This window comes from Mytilus edulis, chromosome 12, assembly GCF_963676685.1.
Source record: "Mytilus edulis chromosome 12, xbMytEdul2.2, whole genome shotgun sequence".
Taxonomy (NCBI): domain Eukaryota; kingdom Metazoa; phylum Mollusca; class Bivalvia; order Mytilida; family Mytilidae; genus Mytilus; species Mytilus edulis.
This window is the reverse complement of record NC_092355.1, coordinates 17590505-17601726: the sequence shown is the minus strand read 5'-3', so window position 1 is coordinate 17601726 and position 11222 is coordinate 17590505. Positions and strand designations below refer to the sequence as shown.

General features: G+C 32.6%; 1 protein-coding gene across 1 annotated transcript; it reads left to right on the top strand.

Moving 5' to 3' along the window:
- The first annotated feature begins 384 nt into the window (after positions 1-384).
- On the top strand, positions 385-2055 carry LOC139497475 (uncharacterized). The gene has a single exon (XM_071285703.1). The coding sequence runs from the start codon at positions 385-387 to the stop codon at positions 2053-2055; it is 1671 nt and encodes a 556-aa protein (XP_071141804.1).
- Positions 2056-11222: the final 9167 nt, after the last annotated feature.

Sequence of the window (11222 nt, the reverse complement as noted above, 5' to 3'; positions counted from 1 at the left end):
CCATTAATTAACGACATTGTAACCAAGTGATGCATTAACTAAAATGAATGCCAGGAAATAACATACACTGATAATATCGTTACTTGTTTACATATTTGATCAGAAAAAAACAACATCATAAACAATCTACAGAAATCAAGTTTGCACATATAACAACTGCTGGACAAAACAAAAAAGGCATGGAGATGTCCATGGTAGTGGGTGGCACCACCACCCATGGCATATTTTTAACGACCTGTCATTTTCCAATCGAAATCCGTGAACTATGACAAGCCGAGCATAACCATCCAAATGAAAAAAATATATCATATTCACATTTTGTTTGTTAAGTTACAACTACAGTGTTATCCATCGATAAAATTTAAGACTCATTTGTTTTGTAGAATGGCGAGTAATTGTGGTGTATGTAATTTCCGAAACATCAACAAAGCATCAGTAGTGTGGTGTTCAGAATGTGACGAGGGACTTTGTGGCGAGTGTAGAGAGCACCATTGTGCATCAAAATCAACTAGAAACCATGACACTATTTCAATTACAGAATATCAGAAGCTACCAACAAATGTGTTAGAGATAACACAAACATGTCAAAAACACAAAGAACACTATCAAACATTCTGTAAGAAACATGATTGTCCGTGCTGTAGGAGGTGTGTTATTGAAACACATAATAATTGCAATGATTTGACAGCAATAGAGGACATCGTCAAAAATGTCAAGTCATCGAATGCGTGGTTAGAGGTAGAGCAAATATTGGTCCAACTGTTGAAAAACATACAAAGAATTCGTAACGATCGCACAGAAAATTTAAAATGTCTACAGGATCAGAGAGTAGAGATTGAAGGTGATATAAACCAAACCCGGAAAATGATCAACGACCGCTTAGACAAAATACAGGACAAAATAATTAAAGAATTATATGCTAATGAAGAAAATGAAAGTAAGAGAATAAAGCTGTTGTTGTGTGAGATTGAAGACATTGAAAAGGGAATTTCTGACCTCCAAGGAAACCAAAATAATATCAGGCAACATGCATCAGAACTTCAAACATTTTTAGCATTAAAGCACATTGAAAAAGAGGTTTCTGATAAAGCAGAATGTATTCAGTCCGTCCTTAAGAACGAGGACATGACGATAAAAACACTGGCTTTAAATATTAACAAAGACGTACAAAACATTTGCAGGGCTGATTGTTTTGGGTCCGTTATTGTTAATTCAAAATCGTGCAAAGTTGTTAATGACAGTAACAAAAACAAAGAAGCTCAGATGATGATACCTAGTTTAATTTCCAAATGCATAGATGATATCAAACTAAGCAACATAATGCGAATTGATTTGCAATCTGCTGGAGTTGTTACAGGTTGCGCAATTCTACCAAATGGCAAGATGATGTTCTGTGATTCAAATTTAATTGTGTTGAAAAGCAACGGTATGCATGAGTTTGGAATTCAGCTAGATACACGCCCATTTGATTTAGCATATTTTGAAAGAGAAAATTCCATTGCCGTTACAAGTGGCGGTGGTTCAAATGTTATTCACATTATTGACCCTAACAGCAGAAGAATCAAGAAAACTATAAAAGTTAGGGATGCTCAATATGGTATAGCACTGAATAAAACTGTCCTGGTATACTGTAAGTTAGGTAAAGGAATAATGGAAGTTCAACTGAATGGTGAATCAGAAAAGGCACTTGTTCAATTTAAAATGCCACCCTATTCGTATGTTGCAGTGCATGGTGACAATATTTATTATACAAATAGAGACAACCATTCTGTTACATGCTATGATATCCATGGAAATCTAAAATGGGAATTTAAGGATACACAAAACCTGCGATATCCACAGGGTATATCTGTAGACAGCAATGGTAACGTGTATGTTGTCAGTACGGATACACACAGCGTTGTCATTATTTCCCCTGATGGAAAGCGTTGCAGAACAATATTGTCCTCTCGTGATGGCCTCAATATTCCACGTGCAATGCATTTCGAACCAACAAGTAACAAGTTGTTAGTTGCAAATCAAACTAAATTTGCATTTCTATTTGATGTTTCCTAAAATAACTTCTGTGAACTTTTAACTGAAAACCTATTTGTTTAAGAAATTATTCATGAGGGCTTGAATTATTTCGATTCTTATAGGACAAATTCGGCAATTCTTTTGGATCGAAGCGCTGTAGGTGGAGGCGAATATTTTGGCGTTTTTATAAATAAACGCACTATGAAATTGGCGTTAAAGAACGGAGCAACCTGAATTAGTGACATGCTTAAACTATTTATAATAACGTATTTAAATATTTTAAATTTTACAGCTAGCTACACCTCTCAGTTGTTTGACAGTCGCATAAAATTTTATGATATTGACAACGATGAGTGAATAGAATAAACATCCATGGACATTGTTGGTTTTCTTGTGTGCGCCTCTCCTTGCTAATCACAAAATTTCACTTATTATCAGGATTAAACTTTCTGAGCAACATAACGGATGTGAAGCAGGTTCTACTTTCCAGTCAAGAGTATCTGATACCCCTTCCAGTGTTTGGTCAATCTATACTGTTCATGTTGTTGTTTTGGCTGTTGTTTGTCTTTTCGTCTTTTTTTTTCGTTCTTTGCCATACAGTATTCATTTTGTTGATGACTAATGAGTTGGGATATACTTTTAATATCTGTCGTCTCTCTCCTGTAAGATAAACTATTATACTTTACCACAAAAAAACTGGATATCTTCTCCTGCACTAGATAGTGGATGTTTACTTTTTTCGTTACAGTAATGCATTGTAAAAATTTCGATGTTATTTCAAATGTGATAGTTTCAAAGAGTGTATCTATAGAGAAAACATCTAGGCATCTTCATTTGATATACTTAGTATTATTGTCTTATATTGTCTCATACATGAACTTTTCCTGATGTATTACATGTATTAGCTACAGTGATATCATATTGGAATACCCGTGCTATAATAACTTTATCGTGTTTAAGAAGTAGTTGTGCCTCTGTTGCATTCCTTTCTTCTTCAAGCTCTTGTGAGGTTTTTTATGAACATATAACATTATAAAGAACTTGTAACAGATATAACAATAAACAATATATATACAACAGTAGATGCTTTTTCAGAAGATCTTGCAGTCAGTGCCATTAAAGAAAATTAAAATATATGTACAATTTAGAAAAAATTAGAGACAAAAACACTTTGATACCATGAGGAATGCATTTAAAGTATTACTTTTATAATTCAATTTGTCATTTATTTTTACAATCTATATTTATTGTTAAAACTAACATAAAATATTATTGTATCTGATAGCACAATTTATTATGTACTGAAAATCTAACGGGATATTTTTTAACCTCTTCCTTTTTTTTTTATAAAATTCTTTACAATTCTCAGATGCCATGCCACACAGTGGTACATACACATTTAACTCTAATTATATTTTCTTCTTTTTTTCTTCATATAAATAGAAAAAATTTAATTTACAACAATGTTTATTGTCATAAATAAATATATATATTCAAATCTATCACTAATATTACTGTATGTATGTTTGATGTGTTGTATTTGTTGTAAATCTTAAAAACAATAATAAAAAACTTGTAACAGAAAATGTAAATAAACAATGTGATAATTGCGTACATGGAAAAATAAAAAGAATTTAAGTTACTTTCAAGTAAATATAAATAAAAACTAGTCTTTCCCTTTAAGGTCGGATGTTTGTAATCGCAGCTACATTAAGGACGCAATTTTGTAAATTTGACGAAAAAAGGGGGGTGAAAACGGAATTGTCAGAATTGGCTTAATGTCAAATATGTCATAGTCGTACATGGACTATAACAAAAGGCCGTCTGATTTCTCATCAATGAACATAAAAATATGACCCCGTGACCCTAACACTGTCACGTGACATGCCATTTTCATATGTTAAAACTGTCGTCTGTAACCTTCTTCTTTTACCCTTCACCATTCTCATCCAAATTTTAACAATAGGTTAAGCAACTACCAGTGTCACTTAAAAGTGCTGGGGGTTAGAACAGTTTGTTAAAAATGTTTATTTAGAATGATTTTACGTCTTTGAAGGTCAAATTCCGTGATTTTGTCAACTTTGCTTACCTCGTATGACTCTCAGAAATAAAATTGGAGAAACCCCCAGCAAGATTCATGATCGTATTTAAATTCTTAAAATAATTTTCTTCAGTTGGTGGCATTTGTTTGAGAATAAAGGTTGTGCTAGGTCAAAATATTGAAAATTAAACGAAAATTCTATTGTCGGCAATATTTTAAAGCGCAACAAAGATAACGATTTTGAATCGGTACCGGGGAAAGCGAGGGTTGTTTCCGCGCTTAATGAGAGATGATATAATACGTTTTTTAAATATAAAAGCCGGTGTTTTTAAAATTTATAGGAATATTTACACTTTGTGTGAGTGAATAAAAGTACTCAAGATATATAAGATGTGTCCGTTTTTATTTATGGGACCTTATATTGATTTACAAAAAACGGCAAAGCTTTCAATCTACATGTATCTGCAATGATGTTAAATACAATTTTGTCAACATGTGACTTTTCATTTTCAAAGAACCTATAATCTTTAAACTTAACAAGATACATTTAAGTGTATACCATGTATACTCTGATATATCTGAAAAAAATTGCAAGCATAATACATAATATTCCAACAGAAATTAAGGAAGAAAAATTACTCTACATTTTGTAATGAACTTAGACAAATGTTCAATGATGTTAGACAAAGAATAGATTTTACTTTTACAAACTTATGAGTTTTCAGTCTGTGATCTTACAAATCTAACAATGCAATAACAAAATCTCCAAATTTCAGTAGTAATATAACCCTTTTTTGCAACCCCATTTATACCAGTAATCAGTGTCAGATATGCAAGAATAAATTTACAGAAATTCTATTTGTTAAAATGTGACCGCAAAATCAACCATTGACATATTTGCAACATAAAAATACTAAACAAAATATAGAAATAAATATAGAAATAAATATATCTTTAATAAAATTAACGGTATCAATTTTCTTGCACCAGATGCGCATTTCGACAATACATGTCTCATCATCTGTTACACTTACTTTTAAAATGCAAAAAGCGTGAGTGACCTATGGATTATAGTGTTTTGTCATATTAAATAACGGTCAATAATTTTTTATTTTCAGCAATAAGAACAAATAATTTTCATTCCTCACACATATCTTCTTCAGTTTAATTTTAATTTTGAATATATGATGCTTTCTACGATTGAAAACATTTATAACAGTGCTTACAATGAATTACCGTGGTTTCCAAGTGATATAAAATTAATGCGTTGTTCGGTCATTTGTTGACTATTTTTCTCTATTTAAATTCCTCCATAAGATTTTTTTTAGCTTTTGATCATAAACAACCTTCTGTCCAAGTTTCCTACAAATCCAGGATAGTTTAAGAAAGTTATTAAAATTTTAAACTTTAACCACAGAGTATTTGTAATGTTTACTAGAATAAAAACTCCATTTATAAGTGAAATAGGGATAATCGAGTTTCTTTTTTACAAAACTTTAACCGCAGCGTGAATATTTGTGGAAGCCGCTGCCAATGCAATGTAGAATCGTGATGTCTCCCTTCTATGACAAAAGTCGGAGAATCAACAAAAATGAGATGTGGTATGATTGCCACACATGATCAGACACAAAATGAAGTGGCGATAAGCAATAATATGACTTCACACAGTCTTAAATAAGTTAGTGCTCATAATATAAGTAAAACAGCATATTCCAGATAGTAAAACTTACAAGTACATGGTCAGTATGGACTTCTTTTACATCAATAATTGAAAAGGGCAATGACCCAAGGAACTCATCATTTCAGTTTCATTTTTTCATGCCTCCTCTTCTTTATTGCTGCCATGTTCTTAATGATGAGATATTTTAACCTACCCAGCAACTGTAAAGTGCTACAATTTTAATGGAAATAGCACATAAACAGTTACCAGCCAGGTAATATGGCATAATGCCAAGAGTTACCCTGCCTGATCTTCTAGGAAGCTATATATAAAGTGAAAATAGCATGTGCATGTAGAATAAAAAAGTTTACATCAGCAAATGCCATCAAATTAAAAAACTAAATAACATAATGAATATAAACAAAAGTGGAAAAACTATATAATGTCTATGTACCAGACCGTATGAGTTATTGGACTGTACGCGTACCGTCTGGACTGTATGCATACTTTTTTTAAATACTCATATGGTCGACCGTAAGCGAACGGTCTAACTAGTATTAAGAAGTTAGTCAAGTTTATTGGATACAAATGCATATAACAGATCAACATACTTTTACTCTCAAATTAATATAAAAGTTCAACTGTAATTGAAATAAGAAGTTTATAAATATTCAAACTATTTAAAAAAAGTCACGCTTGTTAAATCTGTTAATCTCTTATATTTAGCATGTCGATCAGTAATTCATCACTTGAATTATGGCCACTGAAATTGAAGTTATGGGAAGTAAATATAATGTGGGAGGGAAATTGTTTTATAATATTTAGCAACTTTACAAAAAGTGCAAATGCTTAGGATCATGCATGAACTGCAACATGTTAATATAAAAAAAATATTACGTTACTTGTGGTAGCAAGTGTCACCTTGGGCGAGAGAACAAACATAGCATTCAGATTTACAATTAATCAATTGTCTAATTTCAATTGTTTGCTTGTTCACTTTATCCATCTTATGGTAATAATTTCAACTTTTAAAACTAAAAATAAAGATTTTGATAACTCTTTATTTCAATTTAACCCAAATGCGGCGTAAAGCAACCAACAATCAATCAATCAATGATTTAAATACATGTATGGTCAGGTCCAAATACTCATGTGGTCTGGAACACCTATATGGTTTTAAAGCTGACTTTGAGGTATAGGCTTTGTTCATTGTTGAAGGCAGTAAAGTGACATATATCTATTAATTTCTGTCTGGTCTCTTGTGGAGTGTTGTCTCAATGACAATCATATCACATCTTCTTTTTTGTATATATTATCTTGCTTAAATAACTATATCATTTTAGTAAGTTGGTAGTCATCCAGAACCGGCTTAATATATATGATATTCAAGATTTACATGTACAAATGTATTTTGGTACAAATGTACATACATGTACGATGAATGTATTTAACTCAAAGCTGACATGTCAACATAGCTGGCTAACTTAGCATACATTTGAATTTTAATATTTATTTCTCACTTGCCTTCCTTTCTGGTATGCAATTTCTGGATATAGTAAAATTGTACCCAGTTTTAATGAAAGGACTGAAGCTCTCATGGAGTCATTCTAATAGTGACATCATGACATAACAATCAGATATATGTCCATATTAAAAGTTATTTTAACATAGATGACGGGAAATGTTAATTAATGTTTATGTATATACACTGTATCTGGCACATGACTTCTTTTCTGGCATATATGTGCCTATGTCATGTATGTACAGTATATTGAATTTTTGTATCCAGTATGAAATAAAACGCATTCAAAAATGATGATATGAAAAGCATTATGTCCATAGGGCATTATGTGATAATTATTACTCAAACTGACTATATATATATATATATATATATGTTCCGGACCATACGAGTATGGGCATGACTATATAGGTATTATTAGTTACATAGTGTGCTACATGTAGTGACCTAATACGAAATATATGGGGTCAGTAAATTCCATATGGGGTGAAAGCGAGGCTCGACTCCCCATATTGAATTTACTGACCCCATATATACCGTATCACGTCACTAGCACACTATGTAACGAATTTATTTTACCGACTATCTTAACGTGTGAAATTTAGACTACTATCAAAATGAGCAAGTCTTCAATACTGTTAGCATTAAGAAGCTTTTTCTGGCGATCCTACAAAAACAGATGCCAATATATATAATAACAACTTGTTTGGTTTAAATGCATTTCATGAATTTATTTTCATCTTAATCATCAATTTCGTAGCTGTTGAACCGTTAAGATTTTTTCTCAGTACCTTTTGTTTTTATAAAGCGAAGCAACACCACTACTAACCATGTATGAAATAAGCCCCACCTCCCTTTTGCCTAATATAGAGTATTAAGGGACAAAACACCACTACTAACCATGTATGCAATACGCCACGTCTCCCTACTAACCTGATATCAAATATACACAGTCTCCACGAGGACGCTTTTAACCGATCATATTCCTAGAAATGTATAGGAGGTAAGATAAATACTCATATGGTCCAACTGTACGCATATGATCTGGGTAATTAACACGTTTTCTAAACTCTTCGTAAGGTATGTCAGACCCTTCTAGTCATGTCATTAAAATGGTAATTTTATTATATTTTTATAAGATTTTTTTTTAACTAAATAAAAAAAAGCAGTTTCACACATTGAACTTTACACATTACTTGTAAGAACAATCAGAAGATCTCAAAAATCAAAGGGCGTCTGGTGATTTACCACATTTATTGTGTAAAGTAGATGACATCACCGCCAAGGACCATAGTTTAAAGTTAATTTATAATAAAAATGTGAATGGAAATGGGGAATGTGTCAAAGAGACAACAACCCGACCAAAGAAAATATTTGTTCTGTGATTATACTAGAAGTGTACTGCAGTCATGTTGCGATATTGAAGATCTAGAGCCTCTTAAAGACACTACAGACACATCAGTATGGCCCGAGACCTTGATATCACTGCACGCAGCTGCAAAGAATGCTAGTTTAATTTTCACTTACAAGTAAAACATGCAAAAGATGTTAATGAAAAGATTTGTGCACAACCAAGACGTGCAAATGTAAAAAAGCTAAGATATAAACGTGTGGAAGTAAATGCCATCCTAAACATACAAACAAAAATACAGTTAGAGATGAAAACTTATGTACATGTACCTCAAATTATCATTATCGTTAGAAACTACTGATTCAATATACTGTACAGCTTTTAAACATATGCTAACTAAACTAATCATTAAGTCTATTCCAATCGGTCATAGGAAAGTGCCAAAGTAAAAATAACAAGTATTGAATGCGTGACATCACAATTCTTAAAGGCAAGAACAACCAAGAGACGAGGATAATATTGAGCTACGCCTATTAAACGATAACTTTTAGAATTTTGAGAGAATTACTGCATAGCCATGATAGCTATCACAAAATGAATGACTGAAAGGGCTTGACCACACATTCAGCAAGATGGTCTGCATAACTGCACCAATTCTGTATAAATATATCACTTTCCTGGCTTGAAAACTATATGAATATGATAAGGGGGTATAATTTCACCATATTGTAACAAATGTGCCCCCCCCCCCCTTTTTGTGTATATCTTCATTTGTAAAGGAAATGCATCAAACATTCATTAAAATCAACAAACATGTGAAAACAATAGAATGGATCAGTGCAAATAACTTCTTTTAACCGAGAAAATGCATAAATTAGGCTAGTTATACCCCCGACACTGTCGGAGGCACAACATCACAAGTCGGAGGCCTGAGATTTGCAGACTACTCCGTTTCAACGTACCGTTTCCATTTTTTGTGATGTTGTTGGGTTAATTCTTACTAAATATCTATCTAGATTAACACAAATTCCACATTTCTGTCCATATTTCCTATTTTTCGTCACATTACAGGTGCTCGAGAAAAATATTGATGCAAGCTTCTAAATGAAGCAGGTATTTTTTGATTGGCTAAATATTCGTAGAGGGCGGGGCTTAATACTCGACAGAAAATCGCCTAAATCATATAATTTATCCATGACTTTTTACAATTTTTCTATAATTACCCTGACTTGCACCATTCCGCATCCTAAGGCAACGATTGCTGCAACGCTGCTTCATCAAAAGATGGTGAACTGGACATTTTTTCTTCTCCATCATGGCGGCGTGTACAACGACGCATGAATATTTAATGAGATTGAACGGAGTTATCTGCCCTTGTCGAAAGTAGTGTGAAAACGGCCTTAATGTAGCTGCGATGCTCTGTGTGCGAACATTCATTTTAGATGCTACAGTGCCTATAAATTGAAAATACCATTGTCGAACGTGGACCCAAACACTTTCGAAAACATATCTTTTTACGGCTTCACAAGCGTCAACAATTTATCGTTACGTCTCCTCAGCGATATAACGTGAGTTGAACTCCCCCTACAACTATGCCTTTAATTTGCAATTACACGTTTCCAATGTCTAGCATTATGCAATACTTTGAATACAATTAAGTTCAACAAAACAATGTGAATATAGTACAAATCATAAAATCTCCAATTGTAAAACTTTAGGTCAATTAGCATATGTTGGAAGCATTAGGTAAGCATTAATTAAAACTGTAATTATAATTGCGATCAATGCTAGCCTACATATGGTGAAGTAAAATGAGCAGGTTCGGTTTATTCGTTGTATCATGATTCTTACAAGAGGTCTCTCCTCATGCCAAGTACGCAATACAAGGTTAACAAAAAGCACGAAACAAAAGAAAATATATAGAATAGTTAACCAGATGATCAAAAACTGATTACTGTTTAGCAATTATCAGTTAAGCAATATTGCACTCGACTCATTTGTCCCATAAGCACTATTTTTTACTAATTGTAATGCGTCATCTCACTATACATGCTATATTCATAGGAATTAGTAACGCAAACCAATATTGTAATTTAAGATTTGACCAGTTCTAAATGAAGGAACACCAAATGAGGTCACATGCTATATTCATAGGAATTAGTAACGCAAATCAATATTGTAATTTAAGATTGGACCAGTTCTAAATGAAGGAACACCAGATGAGGTCACATGCTATATTCATAGGAATTAGTAACGCAAACCAATATTGTATTTTAAGATGGGACCAGTTCTAAATGAAGGAACACCAGATGAGGTCACATGCTATATTCATAGGAATTAGTAACGCAAATCAATATTGTAATTTAAGATTGGACCAGTTCTAAATGAAGGAACACCAGATGAGGTCACAAAGCAGGGGTTTCTTCTTAAAATATTCTAATAATCTCACCCGTGTTAATTGTATGTAATTTATTGTTATACATGTTTAAGTATAACATGTATTACACAAATAAGAAAACTTTTTTTTTTAAATGAGAAAATTAGCGAATAAGGTGACAATTACAGATAGGGAGCATAAGGGTTCAAAGGTATAGAGAAAGGAGGATGATTAGGCAAATAATATGGAATAGAG

What these genes read in the sequence shown, in the direction of transcription:
- LOC139497475 (XM_071285703.1), top strand. Translation starts at nt 385, where the DNA reads ATGGCGAGTAATTGTGGTGTATGTAATTTCCGAAACATCAACAAAGCA.